At 36.1% G+C, this 22182-nt stretch overlaps 1 protein-coding gene across 4 annotated transcripts in view; it reads left to right on the top strand.

Moving 5' to 3' along the window:
• CDKL5 (cyclin dependent kinase like 5) overlaps window positions 1-22182 on the top strand; it is a 131254-nt gene that overhangs the window by 99801 nt on the left and 9271 nt on the right. Inside the window, exons 13-18 of one of the 4 annotated variants that reach the window (XR_001860064.1) lie at window positions 870-1030; window positions 3294-4320; window positions 7681-7786; window positions 9815-9938; window positions 17303-17405; window positions 19736-20086. Coding sequence is in view for 3 of the 4 variants with exons in the window: in XM_017728460.1 (XP_017583949.1) it covers window positions 870-1030; window positions 3294-4320; window positions 7681-7786; window positions 9815-9938; window positions 17303-17405; window positions 21071-21193 (1644 nt within the window). In the remaining variant the exon portion in view is untranslated. Of the gene's footprint in view, window positions 1-869; window positions 1031-3293; window positions 4321-7680; window positions 7787-9814; window positions 9939-17302; window positions 17406-19735; window positions 21194-22182 lie in introns of those variants that run through there. The other 3 variants (XM_017728460.1, XM_017728462.1, XM_017728461.1) reach the window with 3 other exon arrangements.

Below are 22182 nucleotides of genomic sequence, written 5' to 3'. Positions count from 1 at the left end.
TAGATACTCATAGACTTCTCTCTTAAACATACACAACCCTTAGGAAATAGCTATTCATTTTACTTAAAAGCCACTCGAACTTTTAACCTTGCTGACAGTCATGCGTGTTTGAATATTCCAACATAAGCTTTGTATTGTTCTTTCCCCGCAAGAAACCTTTCAAACTTCCCAAAATACCCAAACTCCTGTTTTCAATTTTGTGATTAAATATTTTCTGCATGTCAGGAAATGTCTTTGTTTAGAATCACAACAGATCTAACAGAATTACAAGGCAAGTGTTATTCTGAATGCATTGTAAACAGTTTAGAGAATTCTTTAAAAATTCTCGAATGCGTGGATTTGAAGCCTATAAGCTAAACCCAGAACTCTTACATTTGTGTATTTTTAAAAATACTAACTTTAAAATATGTTTGGTTTTGTATAAGAATGTTCCCATATAGTTGGTTTGTTTGTTTGTAAAGCCTGTTTCATTGTAGCATTTTATTACTGGTAAATTGAATATTTTTAATTCAAAGAAATGTTGTAAGGTATATCCTGAAAAGTATGTTTAAAATACATCTATTTAAAACATATATAGATATATAAAAAACATATTTTAAAAGTTTCAGATATCTTTGTATTTTAAACATACTATCATATATGTGTACATAACATATACATATAACACACATATGTGTTTATTTTGTTTCATATGTAGTTTAATGCACCATTAAATTATTCTAGCAGTTACATATAATCCCAGAAACTGTGGAGATTAAAAAATTATCCCAATAATATTCTTTGTTTTGTTGGGGTTTGTTTTTTGGGTTTTTTTTTGCTAACGTAAATACAGATACTAACACTTAAACTTTGGGATTTATTTTTCAAAGAACCTACTGAAGTTAGATCCAGCAGACAGATATTTGACAGAACAATGTTTGAACCACCCTTCATTTCAAACCCAAAGACTCTTGGATCGCTGTGGAAGTTCACCTTCACGGTCAGCTAAGAGAAAACCTTACCATGCAGACACCAACACTTTATCCAACAGGTAAATGTAGTCTTGTCACTGTTACCACTGACATTTGCTCTGCCAGTGAGTGAGTTGTTATCGTGCTCACATGCAACATCATCTACAAGAAAAGTGGTTGTTTGACAGCTTAGGCACACTGAGACATGTTGTATGCTGTTCTGTGTTGCCTCACTGAATAAAGGAAGCAGACACAGTATTTACAGCTACACAAGCTGAAATTTTTGCTAACTTTCTGCATCAGGCTGAGTGCTTCTTGGAAAAAAACCAAACCAAAGACAATGTTGAAGCCATTTCTACATATAACAAAGAAAAATAATTGGCTGATCCACCTTAAAAAAATGCTAGCCTTTTTCTTGAACAATAGGAATTTTGTGGCTTGGAAGATGCCCAAGATTCCAAAGGAATGCTCTTTTCTTTGGAATGCTACCATTTCTGTTTATGTACAAATCTGTTCAAGATTTTGGTATTTAAAAGTTTAAAGTTCACACAGATTTTTAGCAGCTGAATGTCCTGAAAACTGTGCAGATTGATCACATTCCAAATTGGAGATGAACAGAATTTTGTCTGCAGTTGCAGTTATGGATAAGTCTAGTCTATTTGACCTCAAAGCAGGATGTGTTTGCTCAGTGGCTCCCTTGCTGGATCCACGCAGCTTGAGAGAAGCCAATGAGTTTCAGTACCTCAGTGAACCAGGTTTACTGGTGGATAAAATACTTCAGTACAAAAAGCCTCGTGTTATTGCTCTGACAAAAGCATTCATAAAAGGTCACCCTCTGAAGTATGCAGAATATTGTGATGTTCTATATGCAGGCTTTTAATCCTGACCATGTTTTTCTTTAGCTCTTCCTGTGAGATTGAAAAAATTGCTCCTCTATTTTAAGACTGGGGATGATGACATTCACAATCTATACTTTTTCAAAGATAGACACCAAAGGTTTTCACTGCCCTTATATATGCTTAGGGTAGAAGTTTTACCATTAGACATGTGGCATCAGAAGGAAAAACCTACATCCGCTGGAAACTTGTCTAAAAGGCTTGCCTAGTAAAAATACTAGGTTACTCATGTCTCTAAGTTTTTAAAGAATATACTTCCTGTTAACTAAAAAGATATTTTAAACTGGCATTAAAATTGCTAAAGTTTTAGAAACTGTAATGAAATAGACGATTAGATCACTGGAAGTGGTTGCTACAAAAATCCTAGGTATAAAAATGCCTAGCATTATCCAGTTATAATTAACTGAAAGGTCAACAAAGGCATAGTGAGCGCTCACTTCAACCCTCAGTAATATATCTGAGTTACATCATGGATTCACTACAGAAATAATTTAATTGCTCATAGCCTGCCTAGGTCCATCAAGGCAAACAAGTACAGCTGCAGCACTGCTCAGTCTTGGCTAGTTTGCAGTGCCAGCCTAAGTGCAGAAGCAGAACTGGTTTATTGCCAGAAAACCTGAGAAAATAAATCCTGCTCTAAAAAATTCAGGCTCAGTGTTTGCAGAAGCAGCTCATATCTCAGTCCTGTAATACCAAACCAGAAGAGCTGGAAAGTAGAGTGGAGGTTAAGAACACCACCAAGTAGCTTTGCACCAAATCACTGGTTGCAGAGCCTTTCAGGTGCAGCTTTGGAATGAGTTAGTGTGCCAGAAACTGGGATAGTGCCAAGTTCCACAAAAGCTGGGTTCCTGTGGTAGACCTGGTTTGGGGTTTGGTGTTACAGGGCTTACTCAGGCTCACTCCATCTGAACAATAACCTCTTTTCCCCTGGTTTCCTCTCCCCTCCCCCTCCAAACCAGGAATACATTAGATAGCCTGGAGCATTGATCGTATCAGGGTTTTTTGACAGTGCTGACATATTTGATTGTTCTACCTTCCTTTGATATGCCAGGTGTATTTAAGATTTTTTCAATTGATATACAGCTAATTTTCTTAATGTAATGCTTAACTTACTGATGTACTCACATAGTATGCACATACATGCAGAAATGTGGAAATATATGTTGGAGTTTCTGTGATTGGGTTTGATATCTTGAGGGTTTTTGTCAGCAAAATCATTAACCAAAGCTGGGTTTGCCATCAGATTATAACCAGAAACAATGTACAAATGCTTGCAAATCTGTTATTTTAGTGGAGCTTCTGGTGCCTCAGTTGGCAATATTTGATCTTACTGCAGTTAAATTTTGTGGGTTTAAATGGCAACTGAAATGAGTGTACTTTTTTGAAGTTATTAATACAAGAATAAGTAATCTGGTATATTAATGCTTCTTTATGCATTTTAATATAGAAATCAAGCCAGCAAAAGTTCTGCTTTGCAGTCACACCACAGATCAAACAGCAAGGATATGCAGACGCTAGGGGCTGGTGGGCCGAGAGAAGAGGGGCTTCCAGCAAATGAAAGCTTTTTAAATGGAAACCTTCCTGGACCTGCACCTAGTCCAATGCACGCAAAAAAACCAAGCAACACACCTGGATCTGGCAACAAGGATATAACAAATAATAACATGCCACATCTTCTCAGCCCAAAGGAACCAAAGGGAAAAACAGAGTTTGATTTTAATGTGGACACCAAAAGTTCTGATGGTTCGGGCACAAAGTACCTGAAGTCTAACACCAGATCTCAGCAGAACCGGCACTCCTTTATGGAAACTTCTCAAAGCAAAACTGGGACGCTGCAGCCCAGCGACAAGCACAGTCGCCACAGCTACATCGATACCATCCCACAGTCTTCTAAGAGTCCCTCCTATCGGACAAAGTCCAAGAGCCATGGAGTTCTAACAGACTCAAAATCTGTGGGCAACCTTTCTGAAGCCAGGGCCCAAGCTGGAGAGCCAAACACCAGTAGGTATTTCCCATCCAGCTGTATGGACTTGAATTCTCCTACCAGTCCAAGTGCTCCCCGGCACAGTGATAACAGAACTATGCTCAGTCCATCCGCAAGGAATAACCGCAGTGAGGGTACCCTGGACACCCGAAGACCATCAACAAGACACTCCAAAACAATGGAGGAATTAAAACTGCCAGATCACATGGATGGAAGCCATTCCCACTCTCTATCTGCTCCACATGAATCTTTTTCCTATGGTCTAGGTTATACCAGTCCTTTTTCTTCACAGCAGCGCCCTCATAGACACTCTATGTATGTGAGCCGGGACAGAGTGAGGTCAAAGGGCTCAGAGGGTGGCTTAAGCATAGGGCAAGGGATGGCAGCCAGAGCAAACAGCCTGCAACTGTTATCTCCACAGGTGCAGCATAAGTCACTCACAAGGTCTGTTGGCTCATCACGAGAAGACTGTACGGAAGATTCTAATAGGGTTAGTCCAAAATATTGCCTCTTAGGGAAGGTTTACCTTCCTCTTCTTAATTCATGTGGGGGCAGTGGCCTGCTTTCTGTGTTCTCTTTGTTTCTTTGAAGTTATTTATTTGTCCTGTAAGGCATGGGGATGTTGTTGGGGGCTTTTTTTTCAGAAGGGCTGAATATTTCAAGGTACTTTTAAAAACTGGACTATGAATACCATTATCTTAAATGTGAGAACAGAAAATTTGTCTCTAAAGTTAAAAATTCATTAGTTGTTTTAGTCCTTGGTTACATTGTCTGATGTCATTTTTACTGTATCATTTTGCTTAATTATCTTTCTCATTTGTGTTTTTATTTAGCTTTTCTTGTATGTATTTCTGTTACGAATGCTAATGTTAATTTTTGAAGCCAGTGTTTCATGGAGTTATAGCAGGACATTATTGCTGAAATACCATAATTTACAAGAGAAATATCAAAGCTTGCAAGATTTCTTCAGATTGTAGTGGCCACTGGTAAATTGACTCCTCGCAGTGGTTACTGTCAGTGGATGCCTGGTTGTGTTCTTCTGTGAGCATTAATTAAGGAGTAGAGGACAGGCTGGTCCTGGTGTTGATTTACATTCCTTACATAACACTTCTGAATTATCTCATGTTTTACACATCAGATATGTAAAGATGACTGTATTTTAGCTTTAAATTCCTCTATTAACAAAATGGTGCAGAGACAAATACAATAAAGGAGTGTTTGTTTCTCTATGCCTACACCTGGGATAGACTGACTTCTAAGGAGAGAACATCTAGTTCAGATTTGTTGACAAATTGAAGTCAAAGAGCTGCAAATAATATTTAAGGTCCAAAGATTATGGTTTACTCTGAGAAACTAAAATACTTTTCCTACTTAGTAGTTCATCTAAGAAATACGTGTAGCTGACTAAGAAATACGTGTAGCTGACCTAATGTGGTACAAGTATCATAAAAAGAAGAGTTTCAGGTAGTGGTTGTCTCCTCAGTCCAGTAGAGAAAAAAGATATGTTTTTTTATATGTAGACATCTCCTCCATTCAAGAGTATGTGTATTCAAACATGAGAAAATAACAGAAGTGCAGTGGAATAATAATTTTTAAAAAGCTACCTGGTAGGCATTACAGTGCCTCCATTTCAAACCCAGTTTTTTTCTGTGTACTTATTTTTCTGTCTCTCATTTCAGTCAAATTAAATGTTATTTATTCTTCAGGGTATTATTCGGAAGGGCAATAATGTCAACATTTCAGTTTTTGATAATAAAAGCTCATGCTACATTGTAATCTTCAGTTAATTTTCTGCATTATGCAGCAGATAGTAATTTGAAGTAATTTTAATTTTATTTCCTACTATTTAGAGGCCAGTTGTTTTTATTGGATCATTCTTTGTCTTTGAAAATTGCTTGACAAATTTTTATTTTAGTTAGAAAAATCAGTGTGCATCTTCATGCTTATGGTTTTGTTCATTTTCGTTTGCTTTGGAAAGTCTATTCATTCAAGATAAAGAACTTGCCTTTATCTCTTATGGTCAGTATTTTTAAAACTTCAGCCTTCACTTAAAGCTTTTAAATCTGTATTTCAACCATTAGAAGTGTGAAAGGAAAATGACTCGTCTGAAATGGATGCTAAGTGTGTAAATTCACAGAGCTTTTATTTGTTTTTACTGCTTTCAGTAAAAAAATCAAAATTGTCAATCTCCTTATGCCTCATAAAGGCATTTTCACAAAGAAGTCATTCTTTGGCTACTTCCTATCCTACCTTTTTTTTCCCCTTTTCTGCTTTAGGCATTAGGAGTCAGAAAATTTCACTTCCCTCAAGATTAGTGAACTAAAAGCCCATGAATAATATGTGTTCTCATAGATTCTTCACTGTTTTCATATTTATTTTTTCTGATCAGTTTTCCTGGTTTTCTTTCTCTGCTCATATTTCGTGAAGTTTCCTCATTTCCATGTTTTTAGTTTCTCACTGATTTTCTTTTTAGCTCTACCAAGTCTTTTTAAAGAAAAACATTCTTTGTTTGCCACGCTTTAAATCATATTTTAAAAGAAAAGAATCAAGAAAAAACTCCCATCCAGTCTTAGTTTTAGGGCTTTTCAAGTCTCAACACAACAGGTTTTTTTTAAGGGTTTTTTTTACATTTAAACTAAATGTACACAAAAAGGGTTAAGCAGAAGAAAATCAAATACAATTTGCCAGTACTGTCTTGTGTTTGAAATTTAACTGCTGATTATAAGAGGTATCTAATACAAGTAGTAATTTAATCAAATGCTTTAGCATCTGGTAAATTTTAGAAGAATCCAACTGGGATTTGAACTATTGTTTTAGCTGCAGTTATGGTCTTTGTTTCAAAGTTTGTTTTCGCTGAGACAGTGAGACCAGATCTTCATCCACAAAAGGCAAAGCAGATTTTGCGAATCACTCATGCGGTGAATTGAAATCCCAGTTTTTAATTTTGGCTAGGTTTTTTTGTGGCTTTGGTTTTTAACCTTTGTCCTTCTTGAACATTCTAGATTTCAATTCATACAGGGGTATGAATTCAGTAGAATTTCAGTAGTTTCCTGTAGGGTCTTGTAGAGAGCATTAAATTTCATGTGCTCAGTCCATACTGGGGGAAAAATTGCAGCTTCTGATTAATTTAAGAGAGTGGGGTTGTGTCACATTTGGTGGCAAATTATGTGCATAAGGATGTTTTTAAAGGCTCACCTAAACTTTTACTTGAAGTGCTTCCAGGAAGTACTGTTTTCAGGAAAATAGAATAAATTAGAGGTAATTATATGCTTTTTGCTATCCTGACTGAAGTAGTTTGCCTATAGATTTCTTAGTTCAGAGACTTTCTCTTATTTTGCATACAATAGATTTTGTGACTGTTGGTACCTCTAGGTAATGATGTTAAGAGATAAGAGATGATAAGAGATCATAGTCCTTTGGTGTTGCAATTATCACAAATGAGATGCATTTCCTGCCTGCTTTTTAAAGTTTGCCAGTAGCAAAGTGACCAGATTCCATCAGAAATTAATTTAACAAGCCTCCAGTAAAAGATTCCTCCAGAGATGTTACAGCTGGATTTCATTCACGTTGAAAATCTGAGGGCCTGAATCAGACTCAAGTCTTTAAAATTACAACTTAGAGGCAAAATTTTGTTAATGCCATTCCTGTCATTTTGGAAAGAAGTAAGCAAGCAGCACAACCAAGTAATTATTGATTATGTAGACTGTGATTTGATATTGACAGTCATTAATAATTTGAAAGGAAAATTGTATGCTGAATGTTGGAGTTTTCTTGCTTATGCATGTTGGTTAGAAACTGCAAATCAGTTTACAGTCTTTCATTTTAAATAGTTTATTGTTCTTTTGTTTAGGGTGGAGCATATCATGATCCACATGCAGAAGATGGAGCATCTACTAAGGAAAATCGAATTCTGTATAATGACCCTGTTCCGAGAAGAGTTGGCAGCTTTTACAGAGGTAATTTCGTGGTGGATCTTTCTAATTTAATCAAGAATTTTAGCTTCAAGTATAAATTAAGTAGTAGAAATGGATGCGGAGAATTAACATGAACAACTACAACATTTTTTTGGAAAAAGTATCATTACTCCACTTTCAGAGGTTGAGTTTACCAGCTAGACTGTTGCAGAACCTGCATTGGTACCATATTGTTTATTTGTAAATGATAGCTCACTTTAATTGAGAAGTATATCCACTGTGCTACCTTGTACAGCAGGATATAATTTACCAGGGTGAAATTAACAAAATAAACTAATATTACCAAAGTAAGCAGTCAATTAATATTGTTAATTTTTATTTTCAATTCATGTAAAGACTCTATCTAAACACCTATGCACTTGTAGCACATTGACATTCTGATCTGTTTCAGATACTGTGTTGCATGGAAGTGTAATGCTAGCTTTTCATGGCTTGAAACCTATGGCATTTCTTTTGTTAAGATTTACTAAAGATCAGCATTTCCTACAAGCAAGAGCACACTTACATAATTCCAGTTCAGAATAAATAATAAAACATGTCTGTGTATGGACACACACAAGTAGATACTGGTCTGTAATGGCACACAAAAGATGATGATTTCTGAGCAGCTGTCTCATGGCTAAACCTGGGCAGTTGTTTTGAAAAAGATGACAAGAGGCTAATTACTGTCCTGCAAGTGTTAGGAGGCTTGTGGGGCTCCCCTGAACCTTAAGAAGTCCCAATCAGCTGAAATTCGATTATGAGTCACCTAATAACCTTAAGTGGAGTCACAAATCTCCCTCTGATCCTCTCAGGTTGGTCGGTTGGCTGATGACCTGATTTAGACACGTTAAAATCTAACAATCCTTGCAAGCGTCCCACTGCAATTTTAAAACCTGGGAGCAGAATTGGAGCTTGCACTGTTTTGAGCGATGCTTTTGAATGTAAGTTTTTGTTGCAAACGCAACAGAGAATCCTTAAGAATTGTCAATCCTGAATTGCTTTCATTCATCCCTAAAAAGCTCCTAAAATTGGACGTGGATTATCCTTTTTTTTTATACATAGTGAAACAAAAGTTCCAAAGAAGAATGACTTTGTGTAAGTCATGTGCTACAGAAACTGTAGGTCTGGGATTTATTCAATTCCTTATTATGAACTAGAGGGTTTTTCCTCTTCAGCTGTATCTGTCAAGCAAATATATTTTAGATGGACTTAGTTATTGCTTTGGGAAGATGATATTGTATTTTAAATAATACATTGATAATAGTATATGTAAAACTGGTGATAATAGTATATGCAAGTTACTGTGAAAAAGGTAAATTCTTATTTGTATCATTTTTAATCTTTGTATTAAATCAGTATTTATTAGCATATACTTTTGTACTACAGCTTGAACAAAAACTTAAAGATTCTGTTTTATAGATTGTATAATGTGATGCTGCGTTAATGTTCCAACTGACCAAGGGTCTGGTCAATTTTTAATCCAGTGCAGGTATTTCTAGTGATATTCGTAATTCTAATAAATTTACATTCTAAGTCTGTATGTAGTTGTGTGTTTCCAAAGCCACAGTATGTCTGTTTGAAAAATACATCATATCCAATTTTGATATTTTAATTTTTAGTGGATAATCTCCTAGTAACATTGAAAATCCAATTCTTTTTTTTTCCAAAATGGGTACTACTTTTTTTAAGGTCTAAAGTGAACACAAAGTGTAAACTATAGTATTTCATGTCTTTAGTAATTCAGTATTCCAACCTCTTACTCTCTTTCCTGTTTTTAAATATCAATCACACAGCTCCCTACAAATAGAAGTGTTCTCAAATCTAGTAACAACTTAGCCAAGTTCTGATGATAGTCTCAGTTTACAACCAATATAACCCTGCAAGGATCACAAAATGTCAGCTTTTTTTTCAATTGTACACAAAGTCTTCACTGTCTTGTTACTGTAAGAGGTAGAGAGGAAGCAGAGAAGCAGGAGCTGGGATTTTTGGCAGAGCTCAGTGGCCATTGTTTGCTGTTTCTCTGTTCAGTTCCATCTCCGCGTCCAGAGAGTACCTACATAGAAAACAATGTGTCAAACAGAGCCTCGGTGTTACCAGCAGACAGCACCACAGTGACAAACCACTCCAAGAGACAAACCACCTTTGATACCTGGTGAGTTGTAATTTGCACACACGTGTAGAGAATGGCCAGAAAAAAAAGTGGTTTTAAGAGGAGGAAAAAAACCTCACGCTTTTCTTGAGATTTGCAATTGTCCATGTGCTTTGTTGCTTCCTTCAACTATACTGGCATAGCATGGCATGTTTTCTATCCCCTTTTGAGCAGCAAGAAATACTTCATTGCACCCATAACATGAATGCATTAAAGTTTATATACTTTTGTCCAGTCCTTCACAATTTTTTTCCCCGCTATTAGTCTTCAGTTAAAGATAGTACAGAGTGCTTGTGTGTGTGTAGTATGTATAGCAATTTGTGGATTACAGAAGCATGGATTGTCAGACAAGTGGAAAAAATAACAAAATGCATGTTTACATATATAAAATAGGACTACATTAATGAAGAATATTTTCACCCTACAATGGGGACGGCTGCTCTTTTTGTTTACACACAGAAGGAAATGAATACATTCTATGGGAAAATGGACTAAGCAACATCTTAATGGTGTATATTGATTTTAAAAGATTAAAAGCATCACATGGCTCCATTACATAACATAGAGTACTTAACTTTAATTATGCTAGTAAAATGACAGCATATACATAGCTTTGCAGGACTTAAAGGGAATTACCTTAATTTTGTTTCTCTGAGAGCTGTTTGGCTCTAAAATACTCTTATACTTTGTTAAATCACAGCAAAGCACATTGAATAAAAATAAGCAGATGGAGCTTCAGAGGATTGGTGGGAGGAATGGACTGCATACATTTGCATGGTTAAACTATGCTTTGTACCACTGTTCGAAACACTTCTCTCCGAAAGGGCCATAAGGTCATGAAATCTAAAGAAGTGTTTCAGTGGTTTGTTGACTTCATGTGTTTTCACATAAATAGCCAGTGAATTATGTGCTTAAAAGAGAAAGGGGGGTGGTGGGTGGTGGACAGTTGGTATTTCAGTTTGTGTTCAGATTTTATACCTATGTCAGTAATAGAAGATGTTTACTCCAGAACCCTTCTCACCTGCTCTGATTCACTAGAGTCTGCTTCCTGTCCTTCAGTAGCTCCACCTACATCCATTTTCTGGAAGTTAGCTGAGGAAACCGGTCATTTATGTAAAAAGGTGGTACTTATGTTGTGGCTTATGTGGCTAAAGAAGGTATTTATTCCTACTGTTGAACCCTTTTACATATTTTGCTTTCCTTCATATCTGGATCTTTCTATCTTGCATATAACATAAGACAACTGAAATCTTGTTCTGCTTTATATATCATTCAGCAATATGTTGTCTTGACTGCAAAGAAATGTAATGTTATTTTAACTCTGAACTTTAAAAATCTCATATGTTATTAGAGCTGGTTGGGAATTTTTTTTATGAAGTATGCTTTTTGTTTATAATGCCGAATTACCAAACCCAGAACTTCTCAAAGGAACTGGCTGATATCCACTAACCTTTTTTTGTGAAGATTCTTCAGCTCCAGGATGGAATTGCCAGTCAAAACCAGAGATACTCTCAAAATAACAAATATTTTGAAGGCAGCATTATTTTTTAGAATGTGAACTTGAGTGCAGGGTCTTTGTTATTTAAACCAGGGGCTTGAACCAAGATCTTAGATCAAACAAGTGAATGCCCGAAACCAGAAGTTAGAGGTTATTCTGGAGCACATTGTCTGGTTCCCTCAATACATTCTCTTGAAGCTGTTTCATCTTGTTGAAACAGTGAAAGGACCACAGAGGTGCTGAACATGGCCTAGTGAGAAAGGCCCTTCATTAACTTTGAGACATTTAGATTTAAGTCCTTGCTCCAAATAATGTACTCAAGTATTTTCACAAAGTGGAACAGCTCCTTTGAGAGAAGAACCCACAGAAGAATAAGCATTTCTTCTTATGAAATGGAAGGAATAGCAGTACCTGCAACACCAAGTTACTGCTAGTTTGGCACATGCTTATCTTTCTCTTTTCTTTTCCTACTCCCTATTTTCCCAAAATGTTTCCTGCCCAGCTCTACATGCTAACTCTGTTCAAGTTGTCCTGGCAATGGTCTAATGTTGTTGCAAAATTGTTCTGTGCATAAGTGCAGCTTAATCAGATTCCTGAGTGGTGAAGAGTCTATGTTCCTCTACTTAATTTTCTGTATAGAAGTTGTGTAAATGCTTATGAAAATGTTGAAAGCTCTAATGGAATGTGATTCTGCTTACATCAATTTTATGATGAATATTTTATGATAAATATTTGATGTTTGACTGACATACCTAACTGGTACATGACAATTCATCTCTAATTATGAGTGACATGTATTCCACCTGGACTTGCCACTACTGTAAAATATTGCTTCTCATACTATTGCTCTGTGTTGCCTTTCTTCTGTCAAAGATTCTGTGAATGTTTGCTAGACTGAATTGTCACAGATGTTCCCTTGTCTTTGTGTGCATTTTTCGCTCTGTCCCCACTGTCCTGCCTTTTAAAATAAAGATGTTATAAACTTGACTTTTGTCATCAGATTTTACTCTTAAATTACTAGGTCATTTCTGAACTTCAGACAACTTGATTTGAAAAAAGGCAAATTTTTCATCCTTCCAGAAAATATTTTCTTTGCTAGAGTTTAATTTCTGTAAATGACCTTAAACTTGCTCAATTTTTTCTTATTGATTCAAGAATAGATGCTTTATTCTCTTATACAAGCTTTGTCCTGTGCTGGGCAAAATCAGTAGGTATAGTCAAGATACTTAATTGTGTTCTGCCAGTGTGCCAGAATGTTGGCCTGAGTTATCTTTACCATTGTCATAGTTCTAAACATCTCTTTAGAATAATTTAGAATAAATTCCAACATGCAGTAGTGTATCTCACATCATATTGGAAATGTTTGCATTGACTGCTTACAAGCTATTTGGGGGCTTCTGGAAGGCATTTTTGTCTAGATCTTTAATGTCCATACCAAAGTAGTAATGCTATGACAAGCAGCTTTTCATATCTTCTCTAGCTTATTTCATACATTTCTGCAAAATAAAAAATAGGAGCTATACATATAATATTATTATTATTATATGTATATAATATATGTAAACACAAAATATCTGTCATTCAAGAAAAGAACAAAAAAACCCTCACTTTTACAAGAGTAAAAGGCTTAAAACTTTATCCACTGTTAAGTTTCAAGGCTCCAGAACAATACAATATTTTGAAAACAGGACGTGACTATTATATTGCTGTGTCAGTATCAGTGTAACATTATAGTCACACTGTTCCTTAAAGTAAAAGGTTACCAACATCTGGGCAAGTTAGTTTAGAGCATGTTCAGCTGTGTGTGCAGTATGACTGTTGCTACATTTTAATACTTTCCAGTTCTTTAATGGAATTTGTAAAAAAAAATCAGGAAATTGCAAATTCTGAATGGTATTCTGTATATGAGATAAGAGATCTGGGGTTTATTCCACTTAATAAATGCTCCTTTTCTACATGAAAAATAAAAAACTTGCACCTCCAAACAGTTCAGATTTGATTTTTGATTTTTAAGCTTTTAATGCCAGACTTTTAGACCAAGTTTTACTGGGGGCTTCAGCTTGTGGGATTAAGATTCTTATCTTCAACTATCTATGTGAATTGCTTCAATGGTTCCTGACATTTTCTTGCTTTTGCTAAATGGTAGCTGTGTAACTGCCCCTTAAGTGTCTTACTTTGAGCAAAACTAAAAGCTAACTTGGAGAATTAGTGTTTGTCCATTTATCTTCCAAAGAAAAGTTCAGCTATTTCGGTAACTCCTTCATTAGACAAAATCCTTACTCATGTAACTGTGATTGGATCAGTAAAGGGAGTAGTACATTGGCAGTCAGAGGGTTTCCAAGCCAGGCTGCCTGCTGAGATTAGGGTTGCTGAAGAATAACTAAAACAAGCATGAGGAACTGCCTCCCAAAAAGAGCTGTCTGCAGTATGAATCCCTCTATGGCAGCATGAATGCAACATGCTTCCAATTTATTCTTTTCAGTTAATGTGAAAGCACATCAGCTTGCTTGCCACATGCATGTTTGCTGCTACACCTCATTGCACCTGCATGAAGCTGGATACCTTTCCTCCCAGGGGCAGTAAATAAGAGTGATTATCACAGAATTTCTGTTTGTACTTATGCCTTTTCCAAGTGTTTCAGGCCAGAATAACCAATGTGTTCTACATTATATGTCCTAAGCATGCAAAAGGTACTCAAAGATAAAATAACAAAGCACAGCACATTTTGCCTTTGGTTTCTGCTTGAGAATGAGCTCTCTGAGTGGGGGCTCTTCTCTAGGGCTACTCTTACTTGCTACTAAAACAGGCAGCGCAATAGATTCTGGTGGAATTCTTTGCTTTCAAGAGCTGAAGCTTTATGCACAGTACCAAGATCCTTGCAGTATGTTCTAAGAGTTTAGTGCTGCATGACTCTACCTTACAGATTTTTTTCTGATAATCCTAATTTTTTCCTGTACTGTCCATTATCTGAAAATCATTTTTTGGGATGCCTAAAATATCCCAGTGTTTCATCATCGATCAAAATGTTCTGCTCTATTTTTACTCAGTACAAAATCCTGGTGTTGAAGCTTCCTGCTATAATGCTATATATGTTCACTCTCTTCACATAATGAGCATGTGTTTTGAAGCAGTTGCTTTTCAAGGTCAATGCTTTTTCAGACAACTGTACTGCAATATGAGTCATAGGAGTTAATGACAAACCATTCAGTATAAAACCACTGGCTTTTGGGTAAGCAGCAGTTGAAAATGAGCAGTTCTCAGCCCCTTATTTTCCTATTCTCTCTGGTCACTGTAGTCATAAAGAGGAAATGATGGTGCAGGATTTCATTTCTCTCCTCTCTGCTCAGCTGCTGTGGAGAGCAGTTTTCTCATCCAGGTTCACTGGGCCGAAGAAAAGAATCACACTCGAGTGAATCTCTGTCTAAAAGTATGGCAAAAATTGTTCCAAGCTTCACTCTGAAGATTAACTTCACTTTTTAAAATATAGCATCTCCATTTTGGAATAGAAAAGCAAGACATTGAAAAATTTTGAAGTAGTGTAAACTAACCTCCTGCGGACTTGCTTATCATCTGACACTGGTTCCTTAGTGGATAGCAGTCATCGGGTTGGTAATTTGCATTGGGGCTATGGTTTGGGATATGTTTGCAGGTGTGGATGCACAGGAGCTCCTTTGGGGAAAGGCTCAGAAGATTCTTAGCCCCATTTACATGACTTTCTGAGTACAAGCAGGATACTTGGGGTGCATGCTTTCTTCCAACTTTTTTAACAAATCAAGTAAAAATCATTTAGTAAATAATTCAGCAGCTGTTCTGTCTGTGTTAAGTCAGACTCCCGAGTTCACTGAATCTAAAGCTATCAGTAGTCTTTATTCTGGCTTTCTCCTTGGTGCTTTAACTGACTTGTATGAGTGCCTTACAGCTTTTACACTACTTACAGTAGTACCAAATACAGGGACATGACAGCAACAGGAATCCTTAGCAATCCACTGTATTTAAAATACATGTTATAAATACAATAATTACATTAAACTAGAGATTTTTTCCTGTAGTAGTGTTGTAATGTCCACATTAAATATATGTTGTCATGCACCTGAATGTATTTTCTGCATCTAGATACAAGTTTCCCAAAATGTAAATTAGGAAAATTTCTACCATACTTCCTGCCTATGAATCTTTTTGCTAAGACCATTCACTTAATGAACAGTTGGACTTTTATTACAGGATTTAAACACTGCGTGCATTTATACTTAGAACCAGGAAACATTTTGAGCTTGAGGTGGTTTTATGTAGAAACTGAGGAACTGATACTACCTACCAGAGTGAAGATGATTTTATCAATAAGGAGGGTGACTCCAATGATTTCTACGCCAATTATGTTTTTCGCATTTGCTTGGGGGAAAAAGTCAGCTTGGCATGTAGTAGCAGCTGAATCACCAGCTGATAGCACAGTGTTTAAAGCCAGAATTAGAAGCCAGCAACAACTATAGTAGACAGTTAAATGTTGCTACATTACAGACACTCCAAGAAAAGCTGCTCCTGTTTGTCATACAGAGCCCTTAAAACAGTGGCTTTCCTTTAGGTTTTCCATCAAGACAATGGGATAATTCCTTTTTTGTTTTCATGCAATTTAAGCATGAAAAAGGACTATTAAATTACCCAGTATGACTTTCTGTATGTTAGTTGCTATTAAATGTTGTCCATTCTCTGGGATGCAGGCCCAGAGGCAGACCTGTCTGATGTGTGTCTCCCAGATGAGTATTAGGTCCTGATTTGAAATGTCAAAGATGGGAAATCCACTTCACTAAGGCGTTCGTTCTGGCAGTTAATGATGTTATTGTGAAAATCAGTGCCTTATTTCTAATATGACTTCTCAGGCTTCATCATCCACCCACTTATTATATCTTTTGCCCATTAGTTCAAAGATTTTTCTAGTAATTTCTTCCTGGATAAATAGCTGTGCATCACAATCAAGGAAACTTAAGTATTTGGGTTGGTTTGGCTGTGTTTTTAAACACACTAAAGAGATTGAAATCTCTGAAATTATTTCTGTGATGCTTTCCTGAAGCATTTTGAATTTTCAAGCTATTTTGAAGAGCACTAGAACTGTATTCAGTTATGTCTCACCACTGTCCTCGTAAACCATCTTTTTACCACGTATAAGTACTTTTCATAAGTGGTTTACTGTGTATATTGATAGTAACATGTTATTTATCAGCTGTAGTTGCTTCAGATGTGTAAGTTAAAAGATGGAAATTCAGTCTTCAGGCAAGTCACCTGTTCCATTTTCGGGTCACCTCCTTTTGCCAGCACTGTCTCACCCACGCATAGCAAACTAACTGAAGGTTTTAAGTTGAAATGGACAACAGTAGATCCCCAGCTTCCCCGATGGTAAATTGGGAACCATGTCAGCAAAGTTCAATGCAAAGTGGTTCTCTCTGGCCAGCTTTGCAGCTCCTGCTTCTCCGGCAAGCAATGGATAAACTGGACCTGTTCTTTTATACCTCCTCGCCATTTGTATGTTCTCTCAGATATGCTTTTCGTTTTTCTAAAAGACCTCGTGTGTGATATTTTGGTTTGAATATTAAATTCTGGCTTAAAAGAACACATGCATGCTTTCCTTTTCCCTAAATAACTATTCATTGGTTTAAACTAATCATTTTACCCTAACACTATGTACCTCCTATCCCTGTTAATAAGACTATCTGGTATTTGTGTAGTAACCCTGGAACCAATGAATGCTAAAACGTTAAGTATCTTTTTACTTTAATCAATAATTTGCATTCTTTGCCATCAGATCTCAGCATTACACAGAATTTACAAAGTAATACCATAATAAAATTTCTCTTACAATACCTTATTTCATATTTAGGAAAAGTCCTGAAAACCTTAACAGTCACTCAGAACAGCTCAAGGAGAAAGAAAAGCAAGGTTTTTTCAGGGCAATAAAAAAGAAAAAGAAGAAATCTCAAAATGTAAGTATGCAGCATTTCTAATAAAATAATTTGTTTATTCATTTTGAATTATACCATTTTAATATTCTAGATTAGTACAGTAGCTTTGTATTATTTATGACTCTGTGTGTGTATATACTTGTTCTTTTATTTTCTCTCTTCACTATATGAAAGTCGAATTCTTCTCCTGTTCAGGGTTAATTTTTCTGCCTTTTCAAGTACTTCACTTACTAGTCCTGGGCACCTTTGTTTTCATTCAGATCCTTTGAGAGCCAGTTTTGATGCAAGTTTTATGATGTTGCAACAAGTTCAGGATATTGTAATACCATTCCAAGAATTGTAAATGCATTATTGTGTGTGCCCCCAGAGCTTGAATAGTTTCAGGCACCCATCCAGAGAAAATGAGACTGTTAAAAATGAGAATTCTTTCCAGTCGTTTTCATGGAAGTGTCTTGGTAACAGTTTCTGTCTTCTTGCTGCATCCCATGACTGGAATAGGGATGATGTGTGTTAACCATTCTTAAATGTTTTATGTTTTGTTGAGGGAATGGATTGTGGCTTTTGTTATTCAGTATAAGTCTTTGGTGTCTCATACATTTTTACATTTTCATATAATTTTTGGGAGGGAGAAAGGACTTTCTTTTATCAGAAAGTAGTGGTATACTAACATTTCACAAAGTTTTATAACGAAGATATCCCTAAGAACTGAAGTAAGCTAAACATAATATAATTCTTAAATGGCAGCTCTGGAAACATTAAAACATTTAAAATTGTGATGTTCCTGTAAGTGTAAATGCAGTTATAGTTGTGAAGATTCTCAGAATGGAGTAAATTGTGCTCACTCCTGGCAAAGGAGAGTGACTTAATGAAAATACCTCTCAAGGAGTGAGGTGATATGACTCTGAGTGTTGGTGGAGGGATGATCTGTTGAAAATTGGGAGAGGGGAGTGATTATCAGTCTTTTTGTTGTTTTGGGGTTTTTTTAAAGTTCTTTGAACTGCGTGGAACATGTGCATATGTGTATTAACTAGCACTGAGAAATGCATCTCACCTTCCTGCTGGGCAGGATTTAGAGCAATGGCATCTACCTCTCCTTCTGAACTTGTTAATCCTCATACCTGTATGCAGCTGAAATACGATCATTTTTATTACACAACTGAACAAAATGTCTAGATTATAGCTCCGGGACTATTTGATACCAAAATGTCCATGTAAAGATAGCACACCTAAGGCCATTGGTTCCAGTGATGCATTTTCAAAGGGAAAAAAAAAAAAGGTTTTAAATTTGCATTGTTATACTCTGATCCAGCCATCCAGACATGGTGACAGAGAATGCTCCAATAGCTCAGCTGATAGATGGTGTATTTACTTCCAGATTAAACTCTGTGAAAGAAATACATACTGGATTGTGTTGCCTTTCAAAATCTGGAATTTTACAAAACACCTAAATCAAAAGTACCTTGATCTATAGCTACCAAAACCATTGCTGATTACAAGATAAGGCAGATTTATGTATAATCCTTACTCCTGTTTCTTCTTACTGTTAAGGAGAAGGGTAGAGGGGAATGGAGAGAGTGAGAAAGGAAAAACAACTACTGCTACTTAGAGCTGGTATCTCACAGAAAGATGAATAAATTAGTGAAATAAGATAGTGATACAACTCTTTCATCCTCAGCTGAAAACTTGCTGAGATCAACTTGAGTTGTGGAGCCAACCAGAGCCAGAAAAACTTCCTTTCATTTCTATTTACAGCTGATTACCAGGACAGTATCTAGGGACAGACTGTACCACTGATGTGTGTGCAAGTGTCTGGTTCAGACACTGTTCTTCTTCATCTGTTACTTGAAGGCATCTACCTAACAAATGTTGGGACATTCTTTAGGACCTTCCAGTACAAACAAAAATTACTGTCTTCAATTCAACACCAAGTTTGGCTTCAGTAGTAAAAGCTGTTCACAGCACTGTAATATTAGGTCTTCAACAACACGTAGAATGTTTCCTATGAAATCATATGAAAAGTCTTAGTATACAGCTTGTGCCTACCCAGGTTTTTTTTCTGAGACCAACAATTCATGTAGGGTCCTACAAGTATGAAATTCCACTTACTTACTCAAACACAGACTTTCTGCAACAAATAACAAATGAGACATGAGGACTGTCACAGAGCTAGGAAGCACATAAGTATCAGACTTACTTCTGATATCCTTTGGCAAGTCTCATTTGGCTGGTGATCATCATCACAGGAGTCATAAAAGATACCTGAAATTGGATTGAAGACATCTTAGTAATGTCATTCTCAAAATATCTAATAGCCCAGAATTGATCCCAGTTCCTGACGCTTCTTCCTGCAGGTTGTTCCCATGAATCATTCTCCCTAGAGTTCTCCAGGTGCAGCACCTCGTGGGATAGGAATTGTTACTGCCTGTTACAGGAATTCTTTGCAATAGTGTTTTTGCAGAGCTGTTCTTATCCATTCTTCTTTTCATCGTTTGAAGTGTTTTAGTAATGTAGCAAAAGGTTTTGAGGATTGCTAGAATCACAGTTTTATCTGTCATCTGCCACCAAACAATTTGATATCCATGAGGGTTGTGCACAGTGTCAGTAGGCACTATCTTCAGAGGAGCCTGAGTTTCGCAGATTTTGGCACTTGTTTCAAGCTGTGGGTCTGAAGAAATTATCTGCTTTGGAAAAAACAGTTGCAGGTGAGCATTTCTCTTAGCAATGCCTTGATTCCTTTTTTAATTTACTGAATTTGAAACAGGAAATTCTTCTGACCATAAATTTCCTAAACATAAGCTATGCTAATTATTGACTGTCATTAACTCGGATGGAATCTAGAAGGTGAGAAAGCTGTTTGAAACCCCTTGCTTTTGGTAGTGTACCTGTCATTCTGTTTGGTCATATAATAATTCTATGGCATAATAAAGATTTCTTCTGATAGGCAGGAAAATGTAAGGTACAGCATGTGTCCTATGCTTGTTTGCACCTAAGCAGGGGAGAAATAGTCCCATTTATAATTCTGGTACCTTATAATTCTGTTGGTTGTTCATGCATCCATTGGTAAGCTCTTTGGTTGTGCTACAGAAATTAAAATAAAACAGCCAGCGTGCTTACAGCTATACGTGAAGTTGCTAATGGCATATTTATGTTAGAACTGAAATAATTAATCTTGGAGCTTTAGCTCTTTTTGCAAGTTAAAAATACAATGCTTTTTTTATCAACTGCTCATTCTGGAACCAGCTCCTATTATTGTTAGTGTATCTTTAATATTTTCTTTCTATAGAAATAAGAAATGTCATACTGCTTTAGGTCATTATCAGAAATACAAATGATTGCCAGAGTTACAGGATTTAATCCAAAGCTCAGTAAAGTCAACAAGACCTACCAGTTGTTTCCAAAAGGCTCTGAAATAAATACGTTCTGTATTCCTAATGAACATAGGTATAAGAATAGGTGTGCTGATCTTTTTTTACATGCTTTCTATGCACTGAGTTCCTTGAATTTATTCCATAGGCTTTTTTCAATCATTATTGTATTTTCCCAAGGCAAGTTATAGGCTTGATAACACGTATTGTCAAATTACAACAACAACAACAAAAAAGAAATAAAGAAAAAGAATAACATAGTATGGGCAGGTACCTTGAATTGAAATACTATGCATTTAGTTTTTGTGTCTTATATTGCAGACAGACTCAACCAACGGCGAGAATCCAAGCATCAAGAAATCCCTCTTTCCTCTTTTTAATTCAAAGAATAATTTAAAGCATAGTTCTTCTTTGAAAAAACTTCCTGTAGTCACTCTACCAATGGTATTCATTTTTAAGTACAGTAGCACTGTAAAATGCTCCAGTAAATTTGTTTTACTGACTACAGCAGCATGTGGTTTATTTTCATGGTATCACTTCCTCTTCATGCCAGTTAAGTATCTTGGGCCAGTTCAATAAATTTAAGTAAAATCAGCCGTTCTGTTGAAACAGATTGTGCCTCAAAATATTTTTTTTTGGTATTTGATATAGTGAAAATGTAACATACACAGTCCCAGAGAGAATGAGCCTTGGGAGTAAGACTAAGGAAGGAAAATAGTTGTGAAATTGTGTATGTTTAAAATTAAATTGTCACATTATGTTTCAGTCAGGAAAAAAATTAACCTGGTTTTGTTTATTCCTATATCATAAATACATAATTTTATACAAACTACTCCTTTATATATAAATTTAAATAAATCAAATACTAACAATGCATTATCAGAAAAGAACTTTAGCTCATGTGTCTGTTGTATTTTTGTTTGTCCTGATTGTTCATGATAAAAGACAGCTTGCATTAAAAATAGGTTATATTTTGACTGTCCTTTTTTTGATTAGAATTCTTGAAATGAGATAAAAAGCTACATGTAAGTTTTAAATTATCTTTCTGCCATAAAGTTTCAGCTGTTTCTTAATTTTTGCTATAGTTTGGGATATTTGTGGAGGAGAAGAAAGATGGGAATAGAGAAAGCTATTGGTTTTGTGATGTCAGTCAAGACATCAGTTTCAAGAGATTTTGGTCTGCTTCACTCAGGAGCAAATTTATAGAACTGATCCATGGTCTTAACTGCAGTATGGAATGCTTTTAAAATGAAGATGAGGCTCAACAATATTTTTTTAAAAAATTTATTTTTGAGGCCTTGTTTAACTGCTCTTTCTTACAGCAAATAACACTAACAGCATGCTTTAAGGGGTAAGGGTAGAGCAAATCTGCATGATGTCCACAGCCACTTGCTCTTACTATGGGGAAAAGCACTGAGAGGTCATTGCAATTC

The sequence above is a fragment of the Corvus brachyrhynchos genome, unplaced genomic scaffold, assembly GCF_000691975.1.
Source record: "Corvus brachyrhynchos isolate BGI_N302 unplaced genomic scaffold, ASM69197v1 scaffold11, whole genome shotgun sequence".
In the NCBI taxonomy this organism is placed as follows: domain Eukaryota; kingdom Metazoa; phylum Chordata; class Aves; order Passeriformes; family Corvidae; genus Corvus; species Corvus brachyrhynchos.
The sequence above is the reverse complement of the archived record's forward strand: the minus strand, read 5'-3'. Positions and strand labels throughout refer to the sequence as shown.